At 36.0% G+C, this 24405-nt stretch overlaps 1 protein-coding gene across 2 annotated transcripts in view; it reads right to left on the bottom strand.

Moving 5' to 3' along the window:
• gpc1b (glypican 1b) overlaps positions 1-24405 on the bottom strand; it is a 76951-nt gene continuing 52546 nt past the window's right edge. For both annotated transcript variants that reach the window (XM_079612047.1, XM_079612046.1), the window contains 7 exons: positions 19131-19522; positions 5176-5341; positions 3358-3488; positions 2391-2507; positions 1790-1920; positions 1348-1523; positions 1-684 (listed from right to left, as the gene is read on the bottom strand). In XM_079612047.1, the coding sequence (XP_079468173.1) occupies positions 473-684; positions 1348-1523; positions 1790-1920; positions 2391-2507; positions 3358-3488; positions 5176-5341; positions 19131-19522 (1325 nt within the window). In that variant the 3' untranslated portion in view covers positions 1-472. The remainder of the gene's footprint in view (positions 685-1347; positions 1524-1789; positions 1921-2390; positions 2508-3357; positions 3489-5175; positions 5342-19130; positions 19523-24405) is intronic.

Here is a 24405-nt window from a genome sequence, read left to right as displayed (position 1 = left end):
GAAAGCTTTAAAATAAAGGAGAACAAATGGTTCTTTCATTTGCTTTGATCGAGTGTTGAACGACATTCTCAAGCTTTGAGACGTCTTATCTTTATGGGTCTTAATTAATAAATAAATATAACCTAAAATATGTTTTGAATAGGAAAAACCTGCATGTTTTGTTTGTTGGGGTGGGTTTTCATAGCTATTGTTATAGATATCATTGAAGCATTCTCAGAGACCTTTTTCACCACAGACATAAAGACAAGCAAAAGACCAGCTCTAGGGGTGTCATATATCAAATAAGAGACAAAAAAGTACACAGATCTAAGAATATTATTCCATGGTGTTCTTATTCAAGACAAAAAAAGTGATGCATTCGCCGGTTTCTGTTGATGTTTGTATGTTTGTTTTTGGCAATGTGACTAACCCCGCCCCTCCACAATCCAACCCAGTCCTGTACTCAGTCCCAGTTGGTGGAAATGCCTGTCAATTATCGCCTAAGCAGGACTGTGACCAATGAGAGAAGGTAGAGGCTGACGCAAGGAAGGTTCTGGCTGCTTCTTCCATTCACCACCTTCTTGATCCCCGGCTGATAGGCGTACACGTTGGGTTTTTCCGTGTTTGGGGCATTATTTAAACGCGGAAAACGGGAACATTGTTCATCGACACACATTCCACTTCCTGAACCGCTGATATCATCACCTAAAGATGAGAAAACAATGAGCTAAAGTGAGACAGAGTTCAGGAATGTTCCACAGGAATGACCAAGCTACGTTCCAGGGTTGGAGATAACTAACAAAAAGTAGCAACGCTTTTAAAGTTAACTACATTTTTGGATCCTGAATGTAGACTTTTAAAATTAGTTTTAAATTTGATTCGTTTTAGTGAATCAGTTCATTTTAATGAACCTTAAAAAAAAAACGTAACACTTTACAATAAGGTCTCATTTTTAACACTAGTTAATGTACTAACTAACATGAACTAACCATGAGCAATACATTTCTTACTGCATTAGTTAATCTTTGTAACGTTAGTTAATAGAAATCCAGCCGTTCATTGTTAGTTCATGTTAGTACACAGTTCATTAACTAATACAACTTTTGATTTTAATAATGTATTAGTAAATGTAGAAATTAACATGAACAAAAATTTATAAATGGTGTAGAAGTGCAGTTCATTATTAGTTCATGTTAACTAATGTAGTTAACTAATATTAACCAATGAAACCTTATTGTAAAGTGTTACCAAAAAACCAAATCACGTTGTCAATGACCAGTCGTCGATCAATTAGTATCGCTTCTTTTGTATCAAAATAAGTAGTTTTCAGTTCTGTTCAATTTGTTAGGTATATCAGACAGTACTTACTGGTGTCCTGGAAGTCCACATCATTTCCATTGGCGGCATACTTCAGTCGGTTGATCATTATCTTAAGCTGCATGATCTGTTTGCGTACAGTCATGTCTGGTTTAGTGATGTCGATCTCCACCTCAGGGTTATTGATCTGACTGGCCAACCCGTCTCCCATCACTTCAGGCAGATACCTGACAGAACACGACGCAATAAGAAAGCAGCATGCAATCATCAACAGGCAACATCACAGACAGACCAAAATCTGAGTACGCATTTTTCCATTGCTGATAATATCTGTGCTCCACAGCTTTTAAAAAGCTGCAGATTTTGTATAAAACGCTATTAAATAAACTACAGAGAGCCATCTTGTAGTCACTGTACAAGACAGTACAGCTGTGCAACACAGTGTGTGTTTCTATTAAAACTGAGGTTGATTGAGCTGTTCATGTGCATTTACCTGTCCACATTCATTCCATTCCAACATCTGTCTACATCACTCGGCCCAGACTCACGATCCACACACAGATTTCTGGGTAAATGGACCCAGTATTGCATCATATCCCTCAGCATTCTGGACACATCGGATAACTGAGAGAAAGAAAATGTGATCAAATACCACTAAATAACACTTCTGCTATTGTTTATGCATTTTCAAAATTATTCTAATTTAGATTATGCTAACATTAATCATTTTGCATATTATTGAGCCTGCAGTTCACTGTAATATTAACCCTATATAATAAACGTTTTTTTTTCCCTCATCGAGTTTGAGCTTCATATTCTCCTATATCATTCCATATGAACCATAAAAGACATCAAATATTGTACTCAACTAAAAACATGAAAACTTGATAAACATATGACAATATTTTGCCTAATTAGATTTTTCTGACTATTATTTCATATGTCAGGTTAAAAAAACTGTTTTGAATTACATTTTTATGACATTTTGTATAATGAACAATTTTGTTACTGTGGTGGGCTGCCACTTTATGTTTAATGTAAAATCTGGGTCCTGGAGCAAAAACTGCTAGAGTACACCATCTAAACACACTCACCAGTTTCTCCAGCTGGGCTCCTGGCGTGCTGCTGACTTCTTCTGCTGTGTTCCTCCCTCGCTTGATCTGGTCCCCAGTGACGGAGCTCTGACCAGGAGAACCACATGCCTGAAGCACCTGAAGAACAACAAATCATGGCATTGGTTTTGGCACAGGGTTCTGGTTAACTTTGGTTCAAGATATATTATAGAATTCATGATATATAAAAGGTTAAAGGAACACTCCGACTTTTTGGGACTTTAGCCTATTCACCTTATCCCCCAGAGTTAGATAAGTCCATACATACCTTTTTCATCTCCGTGCGTGCTATAAGTCTGTTTGACGCACCCACCGCTAGCCTAGCTTAGCACAAAGACTGGATGTAAATGGTTGCAGCTAGCATACTAATCCAAATAAGTGACAAAATAACGCAAACATTTTCCTATTTACATGTTGTTATTTGTATAGTCACAGAGTGTACAAAAAACAAAGTCAAATGAGACAGACATATTTTAACCGTATAAATACTGGGAACTATATTCTAGGCGAAGCACTGCTATATGTCTGCTGTAACACTGCGATAACCGCAGCACCTGAGATGTCTCATGTGCTGCGGTTATCACTCCGCCCAAGTAGCAGTGCTTCGCCTTCAGAGAATATAGTTCCCAGTATTTATATGGTTAAAATATGTCTGTGTCTCATGTGACTTTGTTTTTTGTACACTCTGTGACTATACAAATCACAACATGTAAATAGGAAAATGTTTGCGTTATTTTGTCACTTATTTGGATTAGTATGCTAGCTGCAACCATTTACATCCAGTCTTTGTGCTAAGCTAGGCTAGCGGTGGGTGCGTCAAACAGACTTATAGCACGCACGGAGATGAAAAAGGTATGTATGGACTCATCTAACTCTGGGGGATACGGTGGATAGGCTAAAGTCCCAAAAAGTCGGAGTGTTCCTTTAAGTCTGTTTGTTCACCACTGACCTTATTGTTGAATGTGTTGAGGTTGTCTTGCATGTAGAGAATAGCTTCAGCAATGCGTTTTGGAAGAGACAGAACCACCGAATCCACACTGTAAGGCCGACTCAGTTTGTCAACCACCTCCAGCATAGCATCTACACACAAACACAGAGTCTTTATATCATGTTGACAACCAACCAACTACTGCAGGTAAATCACAATATTATAAAATTTGATTTGAAGCAAAAAAATTATTTTATTTCAGACAAAAAGACAAAGGTTAAAGACTGTGTACTTAATGGCTTTAATAAGGGGAATAACTACAATCCCATGAAACATTGCAAATGTCAATCAAATAAAAATATTACATTATTAATTTAAAGGCAGGGTAGGTGATTTGTTTCAAACCCATTTTTTTGTGAGTCTGGTTGAAATTCTCTTCACATCCTGATAGCAATCTCCACGTTAAGTGGTCTAAATGTATTTATATGTATATCATCTATGGAAGGCGTAGGAAAATGTTCATCCAATCATTGAATTTGGTCCGAATGCAATGATACGATGTCCTAGCACACCTTTTACAGTTCCTCTTGAAACAAAACAAGATTATGCCGAGTTCACGCCATAACTACTGTAATTTGGAAGAGATGGAAACCCATGACGTTATACTCAGAACAGTTTGTAACTCGAATTTCTGCATTTCAATGGCAACACTATCAACGCCGAAATGAATCTGCAGCAGTCAGGTGGTACAGGTCAGCTCTCTTTAAGTTGTTTATGTTCATAATTATTGTAATGTTATGTGCTTTGAGACATAAGTTAATTTAACGCCATCTCTCGTGACGCTTTGCAAACTCTGCTGTGTGCGTTCATGCGTTTTGAAGAAGGCATGACTTTGGAGACGCTCTGAAGGGCTTTAACAAATTGCCTACCCTACCTTTAAATTTGCTGTATTGAGACAGACTCATTTGCAGTGATTGGGAGAGAGCGATCCATGCCATTTTGGTACAATTTACTCGCAGCGACTCTCTTGAGATTGGTGGCATTTTCTTCGCAGTACTAGGAATTCCACTGTTAAACACGATTATTTAAAAATAAAAATAAATAATGAGAACTGATGGCTTCAGAAAAAGAATACCATCAACTAACAACCTTGGAGCTCAACACATGTCTGTCTTCAAAAGTTTAAAAGTTAAAATCATTCCCCCTGAAGAAAATTAATGGAATTTTTACTTCCAGAAACCAACTGTTGTATTTTATGGCCCTGTCCCAAGTGGCACACTTTATATACACTTATGGTATTATGGACTTACAATGGCCGCCGCGTGCGCATGTTCATTAAGTCTACAAGACCATAGGGAGTCCAATTTGTTATTTTAGGTTTCAAAAGTGTGTCCGCGAGCACCCCAATTTTTGCATATCCTGATTTTGCTGAATTAGACACATTCCTAGGTCAACATATTCTGTTGATCCTGGAACAACATTCCTGTCAAAAAATGTTTTATCCAAACCATATCCCTACCCCTAAACCTAACCCTAGTTATCCATAAAAGCAAAGGGAAACGATCGGCTGAATAACACTGATGTAGAAGCACCTAACCCTGGTTTTAAGACTAAACTTGACACTTGTCCCTCAAATTTGATTGGTTAATTGGAATGTTTTTCCAGGATCAACAAAGATGTTGATCCAGGAACATGTTCTACAGAAATCAGGTTCTGCAGTGAGCTCCAGACAGTCAAAGCGGCGTTACATCACAAAAGGATGGACTCATAAGAAGACTGCAAGTGTTTAGGGTGCCATGCGAGACAGGGCTTATAAGGGTCTATCTTGGCCCCGCCCACCTGCCAGGTTCCTCCACTCAGAGTCCAGATCCGCTTGGTTAGCAAGGCAGCCCTTCATGACATTCTTACAGTAGTTTGAGCAGGGCTTGGCGATGGTAACGCCGCTACAGTGAGGGCAGTACGTCAGCTTCATGACGGCACGCACACACTCAGTCCTCAGAGACACCTGCAAGAGAGAGACAAAGAAATGAAAGAACAGCGGAAGCATATCTATACTGACTCATGTAACCAAAGAAAATGCCCTGAATTGTTTTGTGTCACACATAATAAATACGACTGATAATTACAATCCACAAATAAGTCTTTGTCAGTTCCTACAGTTTCCCATGAGGTCCAAGGATGTGGGATGATACATTTTTGTATTGCATAATATCATGCTTCTCTACAGATAGTCTCTGAGAGTAACCTCATGAGGTCAAAGGCATCTTTCACAATATCCACCATTTTTATCAGAAACCTCCACCCTTCTGATGCCAAAGCATGGGATGATTTATTCAGGGCCCCTTAGGGAAAAGTAGTGCAACTCGGAAAGGAAAGAAACACTTGACATTTGCTTGTATATATATTTAAATGAATGTAATTTCATGGATATTAAAAGGCAAAACTAGTTTTTGTTTAGGTGTAAATGTAAATACAGTCAGCAAGACATTTGGTTTCAGTACATATAACTTTATTCGTTCTGTCCTAACATTAGGCTGCATGAAACATCGGGGCAGCTGTGCCTTGCAACTTTGACACATTTTCACAAAGCTGAATGTCAGTAACTGTGTATTGCAATGACTTATGTGAAGCAACCGGTTCTGAACAATATTTAATCAAAACCTTCAACGCGACCAGACGAAACACTTGGAATCACATGCGTTCCTTTTATTATCAACTCTGAGTCGTTCAGAAAGTGATGCGAATAAATTTGTATTGCATTGAAAATTATACTTTTAAATTCAAATCGAAACAGACAAGTAACCCCAGATGACATCAGTGCAGTTAATGCTGAGCTGCAGTTCTGTCATACAGTGTGTGTTCAGCCTGATAAAAGTAGACTCCATGGTCCATTATATTAAACCTGGATGAAAAAAAGAGGATGCTAGGAAACGAGCAACAGTCAATTCTGCTGTGGCTTCGTCGGCGGAGCAAAAATAGACTGCGTAAATGGCAATATTGTGTCTAAAATGTAAGTACTTTTTGTTTGTTGAACTGTAGTAATGTGACTGGGAAAGGCGCCACATGGGTAGCAGATTCGCTTCGCTCTAGATATTAATATGCACATATACTTCACTTTAAAATGAGATCCGGCATCATCAAGGGAGGAATAATATTTTTGTCACACGTTGAGATATAAATAACTGGACTGGACAGAGGTAAAAAGACTTGATTCACACACACACACACACACACACACACACACACACACACACACACACACACACACACACACACACACACACACACACACACACACACACACTTCAGGGAGACCTGGCAGTGCTTGATACCTGAAGGATGACTCAAGCACACACTCTTTAATGAGGAGAGAAGAGAAGAACGAGAAAAATCAGATGAGATAGGGATAATATAGAGAATAGACAAATGGAGTGAATGTGAGAAGGATGTGTGAAGATGCACAGGAAGCTCCGGGGAGGAGGGAAAGTGAGGACAGGAGAAGAGTGTGAGAGAGGGAAAAGATAGAACAAGTTGAGGGAGGATAATACGGCACATCAAATCCTCTGAGCACTTGTGATTCATCAGAGCAGAGCAGGATAGAGAGAGTGTGTTGGCCAGTGAACGGCTCAGATTCAGTTCTGACACTGGACCCACATTTGGACTTCAGCCTCGTGGACTTCAGTGGAATGCCAGGCTGGACAATCTCAAGATAGTGATAAAAAAATAAAAAAACATTTATAATTTGTATGAATCAAATGAATTGATTGAACCAATTTGCAAATGTGTTATTTGCTCATTGAATTGGTCTGGGCATTTCATAAACTCTCAAAAGCTGTGACCTTAAAGAAATAGTTCACTCAAAAATGAAAAAAATTAATTGAGGAATTTACTCACCCTCGAACCATCCTAGGTGTATATGGCTTTCTTCTTTCAACCAAACACATTTTGAGTTATATTAAATTATAGCTTTGTAATGGCATTGAATATCGTCAGAGTTTTTGAAGCTCCAAAAAGCACATTCATCCATCATAAAAGTAATCCATGCTTAGTGATGACGTATGATGTAGGGCGTAGCGTAAACTCAGGTGAGAATCGATGAATGCGGAAGCGCAGAGAATAGAGCAAAACACGATTTAGAAGTGTAAAATGCTAAGTTTAAAAAAATAAAAAATGATGGAAGATTGTGATATAAGAGAAGAAGAGCTACGTCAGTGCATGCGTCATAAGTCGGGTCAAAGGTCACCATTCCGCAGGAACTCGACTCTCTCGTGAATGAATGTACGGTCGTTGCCAGAAGCCAGTGATTATAGTTTATAAAGTTTTAAATATGATATAATATTATATTTATAATACAAATATTTAAATATAATACTTTGCTTACGAAAACCTATTACTTTACTCCAGAATAACCCACTGGAGCCGTATGGATTACTTATGATGGATTATGGGTGGACGACGTGCTTTTTGCACGAGCTTCAAAAACTCTGACACTATTCAATGCCATTACAAAGTTGGGAAGAGCCAGGATAATATTTCATATAACTCTGTGTTTGGCTGAAATAAGAAAGTCATAACCTAGCCTGTTGATGGCTTGAGGGTGAGGAAATTATGGGATAAATTTCCTTTTTTTTGGGTGAACTTCTCCTTTAAGGGTGCATATTAGTATCTTTGAAAGGGTACAGCCCCAGTTGTTGTACCCAGTTGTTGTGCTGAGAGTGTGCTGAACTTGATATGAACACTTTTTTTCTGTCAGGATTTGACCTTTAGTATTGTTTATGCAAATAATTATTAATGAGCAAAATCAGGGTTGCTGTAAATACAAGGATGAGTTGCATAAGACTAGTGAACTATGCTTAAGGCACAAATATGAAATATTTCTCTTACTGCAACACACTCCACATCAGATATAATTTAGGCAATGAGTGAGATTTGATTAATATGTCAATATTTTTATTTTTTGTAAATGTAAACGTACATTTTGTATATGAGCTTGTTCATATAATCACATTTCAAGGATATATAAGTGCATGCTTACCTCACTTTCGTGACAATACTTCCAGCATCTATTTTTTTATTGATTTATTACTAAATTCTTTATCTATTATGTTTTTGCTTTAGTTCAAGGGGAGATCTTGAGCAGAGTCTCATATTTAATATGCTTATTTAATGTGCAAGTAAAGTACTGTAGTGTGACCGTATATGACATGTTAATCTCAATTAGACTGAACTGGAACACATGAGAATAACTGAATCATTTATGTGGAACTGTCTGGAGGAACCAAATTCGCAGAAATGAGTCATACTTTCCAAACACTGCTAATTTGTGCCCAGAGATTCGGAACATTGTAGGTTTAAGATTTTAAACCATTGATACTTGCAGAATGATTTAAAAAAATGACCGCAGATGGAAGAAAGAATGGTGTGAGACGAGCTCATCCGTCATGTACAGACCAGTTTGAGTTAAATATCCATGTCTCTCAAATCCAAGCACTCACAGAATCTCTAGGCCTGTATTTTACTAGCCATCTTATAGGGGTGTAACGATACCCTCATGTCATGATACGATACATATCACCAAACTGAACTCACGATGATATTTTTGCAATACTCAAAGACATGGTAAAAGGTTAACAAAAAATATACTGTTGATTAAAATGCTAAATTTGATATTACATTGTGACTGTAAATAAATAGGCTTGGACTTGTAACATCAAACATTTGGCATTATCAGGACCCACAAATATTCCCCCAATTGCATTATTATACATTATATTCAACATTATATATAGCAGTGTAATGTGGTACTGACACTTTCCTCACACAGTAATTATTATTTTGGGTGAACTATACACATATATTTTGTCACTATCCACAATACATAGGCTATTGATGCATTTTTGTATTGCGATATATTGTTACACCCCTACTATCTAGCCTCTGCATCCTAATGAGGACTGCACATGCCACAATCTATTTGGCACCAAAATCCCAAAACAAAGGGCTTAATGGAATTAGCGGTTTAGCTAATGCTACGATAGCTAGAGGTTAATGTCGGCAACAGTATCTAATGTAATCCTTTTATCTGTTCCCATCTTATCGCCTCACGTTATTAATTTCAGCTCTGAATCAGACACCCCAGTGAGCAGATTACACGCGTATCACTGATTCCTGATAATTAGAAGGAACTGCTGGAATATGTGTCGGGGAAACATACCAAACAGACTAGAGTGAATCTGATCATGAGCTTTGGGGTAACAAAACAGAAACCAACTGAAACATGTTTGGAACTTTTTTCTTGGACAGAAATTAAAAATTGTTGGACCAAACCTTCCTCACCAATAGTAGTTCAGAGTAGTCCAGACTAAATTAGACTCAATTAAGATGAAATGCCCTACTGTGATATCTGTTTATCTAAAGTGGTTGAGGAATGCTGTTTGCATGGAAAACCCCTTTAAAACAAGCTGAGGTCATGCCATTGTGTGACAAATGTTGTTAAAACTGTTAGATTCAAAGTTATCTTTCTCAAGTGGGCTTTACTAACATTGAGATGTTTGACTGATTTTTCTGAACCTGTTCTTTTGACATTCATTCCCAGATATCATATGACATTTTATGTGCTTTAAACAGGGTTGTTGGTCTGGACAAATCTAGTAGCCTACTGTTAATATTACTGTTTTATTTTATTTTACTTCAGTTTTTTTTTAAAGAAGTCTCTTATGCTTATCAAGGCAGCGCTTATTTGATAAAAAATACAATAAATCAGTAATATTGTACAATTTAAAAATAACTATTTTAATACATTTTAAAATGCAGTTTATTCCTGTGATGGCAAAGCTGAATTTCAGATACATGGTCCTTCAAGAAATCATTGTAATGTGTTGTTTTAGTGCTCAAAAAATTTGTGGAAATGGAGTCTTCGATGAATAAACCATACAGCATTTATTTGATTTTTTTTGTAAGAATGTAAAAAGTCTTATATGTCGCTTTTGATCAGTTTAATGCATCCCATATATAGACAATAGTCCCTTAGCAATGTGCCTTTTTACAGTCAAGGTATTAAGAAAAGGCTGTGTGAAATCTGTCACATTAAACATTAACATGGGTTGTGGAGTTTCACATTTAATGTATACTTGAGATAATCACCTTGTCTATTTCCAAAAATGTAATCTTTATCAGTATCTACAAAGACAAAAATCCAGTCAGATAAAGTTAGAGTGTCACTGAGCTATTTCACAACATTGGGTGACAATTTCAGAGAAGATAACTTGTTCTCTTGAGAGCTCAGACTATGGTTAAAAATATCGCTGGAGCTTATTGCTCTCATTGCCCTTTTTGTGAACAATCCATAGTTATGTTTTGCTTTGGGGAAATTAGTCAAATCCACATGAAGCAGAAGAACAGATTCAGAGATACACATATTAGTTCATAAAAAATGTGCAAGGTAATAATACTTGTTTTTAGAGAATATATTTTTTTGGGGTCCAAAAGTCTGAGATCACTTTGAAAATTTGGTTGATGTTTTTAAACTGGAACATAGAAGGAAATGTATGAAACATTTAACATGCAATAAAGAAACATTTATGATTCTGCAGTTTTTATAATACTCTAATCAAATACACAAATTAGTCACATTAATGATGTGAAATAGCCAAAAATGTTAAAAATTTGGGGTCTGTAAAATGTTTAATACATGAAACTTCTAATGCTCACCAAGGCTGCCTTATTTGATGAAAAGTATAGTAAAAACTGTAATGTTGTGAAAAATGATTACAATTTAAAATAACTGTTTTTCATTTGAATATATTTTAAAATGTAACTTATTCCTTTCCAGCATCATTAGTCAGTGTCACATGATCCTTCAGAAATCATTCTAATATGCTGATTTGATGCTCAAGAAACATTTCTTATTGTTATCAATGTTGAAAACAATTATGCTACTTAATATTTTGTGAAAGTTGATACATAAATAGACAAATAGAAAACATTTTTTTAAAGAAAAGAAAAAATAGAAATCTTTTGTAACATTATAAATGTCTTTACTGTCACTTTTGATCATTTTAATGAGCACTTGCTGAATAAAAGTATCCATTTCTTACCAAAAGAAAACAAATGTGTTGACGCCAAACTTTTGAATAGTGGTGTATTCTCTGAAAAGAAGTCTTAATATCTAATGCAATTTCTCTAATACAATTGATCTTATTTAATGATGTTTAATAAATGCACATGTTTTTGTGCAGTGAAATTAGCAATGTTAACACACACATCACAACTGACATTGAGCCATTCTCTCATATAGCTTTCTGCATTCAATGGACCCTTAAAGCCAAAACAATTGACTCCTGATGCCTTGTTTCCACATTCCCAGCTGTGATGAATCTGCGTTGGAAAGCCGAAGGCCTGATCCTGTGAGGTCCACTGTGTTTGTCTGCTCTAGATTTTTCGCCTGGGCTCATCCTATCCCACAAAATCCCTGTTTTTCAGAGGATTCGTGCTATTTATTCCACTACAGCTGTATAATCAATTGCACAGACATAATATTTGCAAAATATTGCTGTTTGATTACCATATTCAAATGCTACAGTAATTCACATAAAATGGCATTCACAACCCATTTTTACTTGTGCAATGTTATGTACACTTAAAAAAATTACCATGCACTACCATGTTTTTTAGATCTACAATGGGAGAACTATGGAGTAATATGACAATACCATGGAATACATTAGGGTTAGTACCATGGTCTATTTCAGAATACCATCATATTACCATCAGATACCATCACTGTACCATGATACTACCAGAGCATGTTTTTCGCAAGGTTTAATATTGTACTGTAATGTACTTCAAAGAATACCATGGTATCTCCACCAAAACACATTTACACTGGATTTGTATGAACCACTTTATTTTTAAAGAAGACCTATATATTATGCCATTTTACAAAGTCTTGATTTTGTTTTTATAGGCTCTACTAGAATAGGTTCTTGCTTGAATGTTCAAAAAAACACATTATTGCAGCACCTCTCTTCCCAGTCTGCCAGTAACTTTCTGTTTAGTTCCTGTCCTTATGAAGCCCCTCCTTCCCGAAAAGCGTAATGTGCTCTGATTGGTCGGCTGGACTAGTGTGTTGGTCAACCGCTTCACAGAAATTTCAACACACTACTAACGCACCTCAACCAGACCTCGCCACTTTTATTTTGGCGTACATTATTGAACAAATGATTTAAATGAGGAATATTGTGTTGTACATTCACCGATGAAAATGAAAGACTACAATGGAGGCGTTTTAGAGAGTTCAGAAACAGCGCTTACTGATATAGAGAATATCTCCCTTTCGGAGAGACTTTGCAGAGCTTTTTCATGCTTACACAGCAACATTACACACTAAAGAAAGTGGAAATGAAAAAAACATAATTGGTCTTCTATAAAGAGTTTCCACCTCTGTTTGATTTATTAATTCATTAACATATTCTGAAGGTTCTTGCCAATGTTTTCCCATCTCTTGTCTGTTTTATAAGGCTCTACTTGTGCTTGTGTTCTTAAATGGCACGTCTGATAAAGGATGTGCGCATGTGGTCGGGGTCTAGATGTGCTCTTTTTATAGACGACCTTCTCTTAAGTAATTAGAAAGAAATATGGCTGCGCTCCTCTCAGTGTTCGGCGACTGGACTACTTCTGAAGACACGGGGAGCACATGCCGTCCTTAATAAAAATGAATAAAACACAGGAATGACTAAAGAGGAAAGAAGGAAGACCAGCTGTGCTCATCGCTCTTTTATTCTTTCATTTCCTTCCTTCATTTCAGTCTAATACTCCCCTAATACTTCTTTCTTTCCTCCAAAACTCGTTCTTTTTTTTTCATCTTCGTATATTCAACCTGAATGACCCCAAACAATTTATAAGTGTGTGTGTTGGAAGAATGAAAAAAATATTTGAAATCATTCATAATGAGAATCAGAATCCAGAATCCAGCCTAACACAAGCTGTCTTATTCTACATGGAGTGGGTCGCCTCATGGCGGCAGATTTTTTAGATCACATGACCAATTAAATGCAATTATTAGGACACTTTAGCTCACTGAATAAATGAAAAATGGCCAGAGGATTTCTACAACGGCTTTGGTGACCAAAAACGATTGCTTTTGCATGATACGTGTACGTATCATGCAAAAGTACGAGTATATGGATTATATGGAAGCTTATTTCCGCCACTGAATAACAAAGTAAAAAAGGTAAATACAATTTTTTTATCTCATAATTCTGACTTTTTTTCATCTTGCAATTCTGACATAATTTTTTCTCTGAATTGTGAGATATAAACTCACAATTGCAAGAAAATGTCTGAATTGTGAGCTGACTTTTCCTCAGAATATAACTCAATTCATATCTCACAATTATGAGAAAAGAAGTCAGAATTACGGGATATAAACTTTATAATAAAGTGTAAAGTAATAAAGTAACTAATATAAAGTTTATATTAGAGTTTATATCTTGCAAATATTTACTTTAATTATTGCAAGTCTGACTTTAATTCTCACAATTGCGAGTTTATATCTCAAAATTCTGACATTATTACTCGCAATTCTGAGTGAAAAAAAAGTCAGAATTGCAAGATGTAAACTCAAAATTGTGACAAAAAAGTAAAAACTATGAGATAAAAAGTCGCAACTGCAAGAAAAAAATTCTGACTTAAGAGATTTAAAGTCTCAATTATTGAAAAATGTAATTCTGTGGCAGAAATAAGCTTCAAGGTTATTATTTTTTTTTTACACAAACAAAGCACTCACATCGCTTCATAAAATTGAGGTTAAACCACTGGAGTCACATGATTAGTTTAATGATGTCTTTACTACCTTTCTGGGGCTTGAAAGTGTCAGTTGCGTAGATGTCTATGATGGTACAGAAAGATCTCAGATTTAATAAAAAATCTTTATTTGTGTTCTGAAGATGAATGAAAGTCTTACGGGTAAGGAACGACACGAGGGTGAGTAATTAATGACAGAGTTTTCATTTTTGGGTGAACTATCCCTTTAACTAAAACTTAAACTATTAAAAAAAATTGTCAATGGAAATAAAGTGGAAATAACATTTTATTTTAAATATTAGATAAAACACTTAAAACGCAAAACACAAAATTAGAAACATTGCCTTGGCAAATAACTGAAATACATTTAAGTTGAAGCACCAAAATTACTAACTGGAACTAAATAAAAACCACAAACTAAATTAAACTAAAACTAAAACTAAAAATTAAATAAAAATTAAAATAATAATATTTAATAAATACAAAACAAAAATTACAAAAAGCACAACAAAATTACACAAACAAAAAAGAAATCACACTCAGTTTCTGCTGTAGGCTACTGTTTTCAGTCCTGTCAAAGTTCACGTACTGTATATCTTTGAAGCAAACTCAAACTAGAAACTATGTCAGTAGCCAAACATTCATCCACCTAATAAAAGTAGTCCAACACCAAAAAGCACAATTTAGATGACTTTACAACTTAATTAATAAGGGTTTTACTGAATAATTTATAGGCTTCACATTTCTTCTCTTAAAGCCTTTGGAATGTTGGCCTGGTTTACTTCCATTGTAAGTATGTCACTATAACCGCGATTATTGCTTAAAAGAGAAACGATGGATGAGTCTAAATTCATTTCTGTGGTAATCGACATTTTTCCACAAATGCTGTTGATAGAGATGAACTTTTATTGAAGCCAGAACAATCCATTAAGAGAATTGCCGCACGTAATGAATGATACAATTATGAATGAGTATAACAGAATAGAATGATGCATTATTTAACAGAAATGCATGTAGGCATAAGGGAAAGAGGGCACTAACCGGAGATCAACTTTCGAATATAAAAGAAACAGGGTTTTATCTTTGTCTTATTGCAAAACAATCACTTCCAGAGAGCAAACGATAAGACAGTATGTTTAACCAAACCCTCAGCAGAAGAGAACAAAGCAAAAGTAGAACACTCAAGTCGAGCGCATCCACACAAAATAGTGTTATTCCAAAACCTTTAGTTGTTTGTCTTTCTGTACGCTGATACTGCCTATATCTGGACAATCCTACACCGGCAGCAACACTGCACTTCACATAAATAGTGCAAGTGCAAGTTTGACATTAGCATGTTGCTAAGCTAACAGCATAATACGCAAATAAACATAAAATACTTGGCACATACAAATATGAAGTAATTTTTTTATAATAATAATGCCCATTGGTTAGTAAACTTGTCAGACTTTTGACACACGCATATCCCCATCCCAATCAGCTTCTCTTCAAACAGTTTTGATTCATTTTTTTTCCTAGTACAAAGATATGTGATGTAATTTGAAAGAATAACAACTAAACTGTTAATGAAACATCAGCCAAGCAAGCATTATTATGACAGAACTTTAGTAATTAGAACAAAAACATGGCAATGAATGAAAATGTATGAATGCTTATTTGTCATATTAAACAGAAATTTTGGCTGGTGGTGGTGTTCGAGACATTATTGGACATTTAAAGTTTCTGTAAAAAATTACTAAAAATAAAAACAAATTCTAATAACAATATAAAACATACTAATGTCTGACAGGCTGCGGCATGGGCTCATGAATATTAATCCTGAGTTGTTGGAACTGATTTGCTGCAATCAAAACGTTAAGTGTGTCAGATAAGCGCCAGCCAATGGGATAACAATACACCTTATTTAGTCACCTAGTGCAAAGTGTAATTGATTATGTGTGATGTGCAGTGCATTCTGGGATTTTCTTCTCTGCCTAGTTTCCCTCTTACATGCTGGGGTTAAAAAATATCTCTTGGTCAGACAAAACAGACTGGAACTGAACTGCAAAAATCAATACTTTTCCCACTTTTCCCACACACACACACACACACACACACACACACACACACACACATACACACACACACACACACACACACACACACACACACACACACACACACACACACACACACACACACACACACACACACACACACACACACGCACGCACGCACGCACGCACGCACGCACACACACACACACACACACACACACACACACACACACACACACACACACACACACAAACACACACACACACACACACTAACAAACACACACACGCACACACATACACACACACGATCTCATGAAAGTGCGTATCTATACCACGAATGTTATTTCTCGTACCATTTATACGGCAAAAATGTTTTTTGCGTGCATTTGCTACGCACTAAAAAACCCTTGGGTAGGATTAGGGGTGGGGTGCGTATTACACGCCGTAAAGTGTGTATCATATGCACGCGAAAACTGTATAATATGCATGCAAAAACTATTTTTGGCATATAAATGGCACGAGAAATAACATTCGTCGTATAGATACGCACTTTCATGAGATCGGGCTGCACACACACGCACACACACACACACACTGCCCTTTTCAATATGCAGTGCTGGCAGTTTCTCTGTGTTGTCAACCTTGACTTACTTTGAAGAGGTCAGACACAGAGTTAGGTTCCCTTCACTACTCATTTAGATTTCAGGAGAGAAGAGAATCGAGAAGAGGAGAGGAAAAGCGGAGGAAAAGAATGAGAAGTAAACAACAGATAAACCAAAGTGGACAACAGCAATAAAAAGAAATCAAAGATCTTCTACCCTTTTATCAGTGATAATGTAACATGTTTTTAACCCTTTGTGAAACTGTCTGAATCTCTATCTAGTACAGAAACAAGCAGCACGGTTCAACACGGTTTGGAACGACACGAGAGTGAGTAAATAATGATACGATTGTTTATCTTTGGGTGAAGTATTTCTTGCTAATAGAAGTTTCAAGGGTTGAGAGAATGAGAAGGACTTACCCAGAATTCAATTTCTACACAATCATATTTTCACAGAAACATAGGCCTACTTTTTCAACAACTAATGTAAGAAAACGCATATCACTGTAGTTCGCTGAATGACACTGATCAAACACACTAAATGTGTATTCTCTCTCATATAAAGCATTGAGACATTGAGCATTGAACTACTTTCAAAATATAAGTAGCTTGCCATTTCCTCTCCAACTGGTGAGTAAACTCCAAACTATCAAAGAATGAGACTCAGGTTTGATCCGTCACTACACTTACTGTCTCCCTGCAATGTAATATATTGCAATAATAGGGTCTTGTGCTGTGTCTGCGGTACATTTTAGGTTTCATTTACATTTTTTACTTTAAAGTGTCAGAAAATACCGGCACTTTTATTGGGTAAGGAAATTGGGTTTTGCCTCCAAGGATTTCAAACAACAATAAACGGTGTTTACAAGGAACGAAGTACAGTTTGGATGAACCTGTAAAGACTGAAGTTGCGAGCATCTCTCCATCTAATGTCAGCATTAATTGGATAGATGCAATAGTTTTGTTGCAGTGTGTCTGTGTGTGTGGGTGTGTTTATATGTACATTGATTGCCACAGCCTCAGGGATATTCATTTTGTCTTGTTTTCCTGATGCATTGATCCTACGCGGTTTCCCACAACGCTTCAACATGCGTTTGTGTCTGTTTGTGTCTCGGTTCTAAGTGGTATTGGGTTTGTACATTGCCACAGGTATAAAATACGAATACAATGAATACTGAGAAGGAAATGTTTCTGAAATCTATAACCAGGCGCGAAACAACAAGTTTCCAGTATCAAGATATGTGTCGTGAAATCAGTCTCAAGTCCCAACATATTTGATTTTTAAAAGAATAGTTCACACCAAAATGCTAAATTATTTACTCAACGCTATGCTGTTTCAAACCTACATGCTGTTAATATAGTGCACAAGTTATATGGATCACTTTTATGATACTTTTATGTAGGGCTGTAAATGATTAATCGCGATTAATCGAATCCAAAATAAAAGTTTGTGTTTACATAATATATGTGTGTGTATTGTGTATAATTATTTTGTATATATAAATACACACACATGCATGTATATATTTAAGAAAAATGTGTTATTTATATATAAAATAGTTCTATTTATATATAATATAAATAATATAAAAATATATATGCAGTATATAAATGCAAATATTTCTCAAATATATACATGCATGTGTGTGTATTTATATATACAAAATAATTATACACAATACACACACATATATTATGTAAACACAAACTTTTATTTTGGTTTCGATTAATCGCGATTAATCGTTTACAGCCCTACTTTTATGGTACTTTTAGAGTTGACATTCACTATAAGAGATGTGTGGTGATTCTTCTGTAATTTCTCATTTTTTTTTGTCCCAGAGAAGAAATAACTGCATATGGGAATCATGCGAGGGTAAATATATAAAAAGTGTAATCATTTAAATTTTGAACAGGAGTGTAGCTGTATATAAAAGGAATCGTTTGCCATCCCTTTAATATATAGCTACACTCCCGTTCAAAAGTTTGGGACCTATAACATTTTTAAAGGGTTTTTATTCAGCAAGGGCACATTAAACTAATCAAAAGTTTATTTGCATTTATTCTATTTATTTATTTTTATCAAATAAATGCAGCCTTGTTGAGCAAAAGAGACTTCTTTCAAAAACATTAAAAAAATAATCTAAGGACCCCAAACTTTTGAACGGAAGTGTATACGGTAGTGAAGTGGACCGATGAGACATCATGATATAAACTGGGCTACTCAGTGCAAAGTGATGGAAAAAGCAGCCAAGTGACAGGCAAAATGTCTCTATATCAAGGTGGTTGGGACAAAACATTATAGATTATGGTGGAAAAGTTCTTTGAAGACACAGAAAGTGAAAGTTACCTACCTGTGAAACCTTCCGGACCACATCTCCGCTGATCACCAGACCCTGCGCGAATGTTCTGGCTGCAATAACCGTGCGTGTGACTTTGGTCTTGAGCTCTCTGGGAGTGTCTCCAAAGGGCTTCAGCGTTTCGGACTGCTTGGCTACACACTCCAGGTAGTCCTCTCCAATGCTGTACTGAGGGTTTAAAGCTTTAAAGAGTCTTTCCAGCAGACGGGCCCAGAATTCATTCAGAGCCTCCTCGAGATTGAGGTTGGACCCTCGATAGTAGCGCCGGAGGTCTGAGTACAGATCCTGAAACACCTTCGTGATTTGGGAGAAGAGAGGTCCAAACCCAGTCTGAAAGGAAGTCTGGAGTGACGCTTCAGAACGATTCAACAGCTCCAAGAAATAATCTGGAAACACACACACACAAAAGAACATTAGAGCAGCGATTCAACTTTGGCTCAAAGCTCAAGGGCCACACTCCTGATACAAAACAAAACATTGGCCTGGTTTCACAGACAGGGTTTAGACTAAGCCAGGATCAGGCCTTAGTTCAGTTAGAAAGACAGTGCAATTGTATATTAAAAAATATTTTTATATTACAGTATATATCAAATAAATATATATTTATGTTAAATTATATATATGCATGTTGTCCATTAATAGATACATTTATATTTAATTACAATAAATCACATAACCATGTGCTCATAATAATAAGTCAAGTAAATGACATAATCAAGGTGTTTATTCTTCACATTTGATTAGAAGGCACTTCTTCACATTTGATTATTTCCTTATTTGGGGGAATTTGATGGATGCATCCAAAAGATTATTCATAACAAATAAACCAAAATAAATGCCATTTCAGTCTTTCTACTGAAATGTAATGCTTAATTCAGTGTTACTTTGTAATTATTTGTGAAATTTACAAGCAATGTCTGACCATTTTTTTCTCAGTTTTTTTTTTCATAAAATAAATGTAACTGAAAAAAAAGAAAAAGAAAATATTTAATTTCAGCTAGTTGCCAAGACAACATTTCTATTCTTTTTTCAACTTTTTAATTCAGTGTAATCAAATAAACTAAAATAACAAACAAAACAAAACAAAACATTTAAAAAAGATTTTAAAGTATACAAAATGAAAAAATAAACATCAAAATTACTCAACTTTAACTAAAATATAAAATATATTTATTTTATATAAAATATAAAAATAAAAACTGATTATTAATTTAATTATTAATACAAACTATAATATCTCAATTATGCTCAAATTAAAAGAACTAATTCAAAGTCAAAACATCTCAAAACAGTAATGCATTATAAATCTGATTGGATGAGGCACTAGAATGCAATGTCACAAATCAATTATAGCAGTACAGCCTATAGGTAAATGCACTTTTTATAGTTTTTTTTAATAGTCTGATTAAATAAATGAGAAATTATTTGCCAGAATCATTCATTAATTTAACATAAAATCACCAAAGCCACGTGAAACACATCTATTGGGAAAATACCATATTTAGCCTAGTCAATAGACAACAGTGTGTACCAACAGAATGAGAGGCAATGAGATAAATATGAATGAGTTTTCACACACATACACACACACACACACACACACACACACACACACACACACACACACACACACACACACACACACACACACATTCAGAGAGAAAATCGATAAGCATGAATTGTTATGTAACCCAGTGACATCATAAGCTCAGAATAACCCAGTCACACATCAATCAATCACACGTTACACAAGAGAGAGTGTGAAAGTACAGAAAGAATGATACTCTGCATCAGAAATTGAACACTTCCTGAATATAGTATATGAAAAACAACACACCAAAAGAAAAGTATGTCCAAATACACAATATTTGAAGAACAGTATGCGAAGATTCCCCCGATGACCTACTGTACTTCCGTCAGGATTCTGAAGTTTGCGTTCGATGGACACTTTACTGTCCCATGAGGCCACGGGAGAGGATTTATGAATGGCAGTAAAGCGACACAACTGACAGGTCATGTGACAGTAACAACATGGCGAACGTAGTACGTCTGAATTTCATTCACACTACCCATATTTATACTATAGATGGAGCGTACTTTTTTAATGGTCGTGAAGTAAGATCCTTCTCAGAATGCGATTTCAGACGCAGAGATTGAAACTGGATAGCCAGGGGTGCAGGAACGATGTAAATTGGTCTAAAAAAAACATTTTCCCTGAAAGTTTGAATTAGAATAATTTGTAAGATTGTGATTATAGTCTGTTCTGAGGGTAGACATCACTTTCTTTTTCCCTCACTGGATTTCCACCACAACTTGTAACATTATAAAACAACATTCGGTGGCTGGTCCCCAAAAGGTGAGCTCAGGTTTTACTATCCTTTTTTTTTGTTTTACAAAGGTTTTACCAAGTATATTAAACCTGTACACACACGCACACACACACGCACACACAATTAATAACGATGAACCCTAACAAGGTCAAAATTAATCTTCCTAAATCCTGTACAATTTCTATTCCTACATCTTATGTGTGTGCGTTCAGAGATCGTCTCTACATTGCACCAATGGGATTATGTCTCTACAAATACTTTCATGATGAAATACAGAGCAGTGTGCTAAATAAGACCTCTTTGTGCCCTACATCTGATTAAGTTCACATTAATCATTCTTTTCAAATGGCCCAACAAATGCATAAAGGACAGAGCACACTTGATGAAGAATTTCAAAACATCCATATTAAACTGATCATTGACCATAAGTTTTTCCAGCTCTCCTTTCTTGTTGGAATGACTGTTACTGGACTCTAAATCCCATCACATTCACGTCCCACTGCACTGTGAGGATCCCACATTCATTATCTCTCTTCACGCTTCAACGCACACTTTTCTCACCTTTCATATTTTCATTTAAAAGCCTCTCCAAAGTGTGTTACCACTGATCCAGTTGAGCCTCTTCACTCCCTGTCACTCCGAACGCAGGTTTTTAAAGTCTGATTCATAACATGACAGTCCGCAGGGCAGAAACCTTATGGCCTTGCATATTTGTTCATTCTTTATTATAAAGGCCTAAGAATAGTTTTGATCTAAAAAAAAAAAAAAATCCATACACTAAAGAAAATAAACTTTAATAAACTAAAGTTAAATGTTTCATTGGTCCTCCCACATTAAAATGTATTGAGTTGAATTAAAATTAAAATGTACAAATATGACACATATGATACTGGCTTATCAATGTTAGCAGTAGCACCATACAGTAAAATGTACATTAATGTGATGCAGTAGATTAATTCATAGATTAAAATGCATATGCAAAAAATGCAACTATCCTAACATTTTATATATATATACATATATACTATATATATATAACTACAAAAAATTATAACTATATAATTATAATTTATATAGACATTTTTTAAAACTTAAAATGACTAAAACAACAAAATTACAATCTAAAATGAAAACAAAATTTTAAAGAAATCAAAGTTTAAAATTGAACATATAAGAAGATATTTTGAAGATTATTGTACGTGTTCTACAAAAGAAACATATAACATTCTGTAAATGGTGAAATAATTTCCATTTTAGGGTGAATTATCCCATTAAGTGTCTGATTATTTTGGGGGGGTCAATGTGTCAGGTGAACATCCTGACTTTAAATAAAGAGAAACTGATTTCAAAAAGAAAAAGAAACAAGGAAGGCCGTGAAAGGTAGATCCTCAGATCTTTATATTCCCGTCACACTCGTCTGACCCTCCACCCCCTCACTCCACCCCTCTCTCCCTCTCCCTCTCCTCCATCTATCTCTCTGACAGGCGTGCAGGCGTAATGATATCAGCGGCGGCGTAACTGAACACGCGGGCTGTTCATTTGTGGCCGAGCCCGTGATGGAGAGACAAGCAGCTGGAGACCACGGAGTGATGGAATGAGGAGAGAGAGAGGGAAGGGATGAAAGGAAGAGAGGGATTTGGATGTGATTACATGTAATTGTATTTGTGCATTCTGACAAAGTGCTGAATGGCTGAATTTAAGGAGTACCAACCCTCCCTCGTTTTATTCAATATTTTTAATGAATGCACACACAGAGACATTTGAAGATGTATTGGTACGGACCTTTCATAGAAGCAATATTTACTTTAGCCAACTCTACTACTACTGAAGGCCAGTTCACAGCAAAAACTATAGTGTCCACACCAACGGGCGATAACCTATTGTAAGTGCACTGTCATCCGCTGCTTTAAATGCTCAAGTTCTTTAATGGCGCTTTATTATTCATCATCTTGACAAAATCAATCAGAACATAACCCTCTGTATCATTCCTCATGTGTAATAATGGTGATATGGACTTCACTACTCTCCTAGAATTAGAACGATTATAAAAACTAGATTTCAACTAGATGATCAAAACTTGGTTACTTGACAGTGGTTGGTGTGAACGGGCTTTAACCCTCACAAACACCTGTACATTATTCAGTTTAAAGGTGCAGTATGTAATATTAGTGGTTGAAATTGGTACTGCAGTCCAAATTCTAAATATTGGAGGGTGTTGTTTCTCTCGTCATCAGACTCGGCGCACACGTGGGTTGCCAGATTGAAAACACGCAACAGGAATGAGCGCAATTGACAATGGAAAGCGACAAGTCTTACACTGTAAGTTGATCGACATTTACGGAAACTAAAAATGTTTAGATGAGCATAAAGATGGTTAAACAGTGAATAAGAAAAATCGCAATAATTTCAGATACATTACATTAATCTTAAACCTAAATAAAAAAATTTGTCCCAGTTTTGAATGACAGAACAAAACATTAGAATAGAATAGAATAGATGTGAAATAAAAGATTAATTTCAAATGAATTTACATTTTCAGAAATTTGACCCTTACACAACAACACAAGCATACACGCACACACACACACACTTTTTCCACTTGCCCTGTGAAAGGCCGCAGGGTCCATTACATAAGCTGAAGAGCTCTGATAAGCTCTGATTGGGTCTTGAACCCACGTATACGGCCGAGCAGAGCCACAGCTGAAAGGTCGTGTTCTTCACCTGCGGGTCTGTCTACACCTAGTATCAGAGATCATGCATTTGGAATGTACATGAATTTCAGGAGCTTAATGGTCACAGACGAGCTCTTTAAAGCCTCCTTCAGTGGAGCTTGTAAACTCTAGCTCTGTCTGAAGGGTCTTAAATCAGACAGTACACCAGCTGTGGCCTGAATCTCCTCCTGATAACATGCATGTCAACCACAGGAGTCTCCACAGGTG

This window comes from Phoxinus phoxinus (genome assembly GCF_949152265.1).
Source record: "Phoxinus phoxinus genome assembly, chromosome: 5".
Classification (NCBI taxonomy): domain Eukaryota; kingdom Metazoa; phylum Chordata; class Actinopteri; order Cypriniformes; family Leuciscidae; genus Phoxinus; species Phoxinus phoxinus.
The sequence above is the reverse complement of the archived record's forward strand: the minus strand, read 5'-3'. Positions and strand labels throughout refer to the sequence as shown.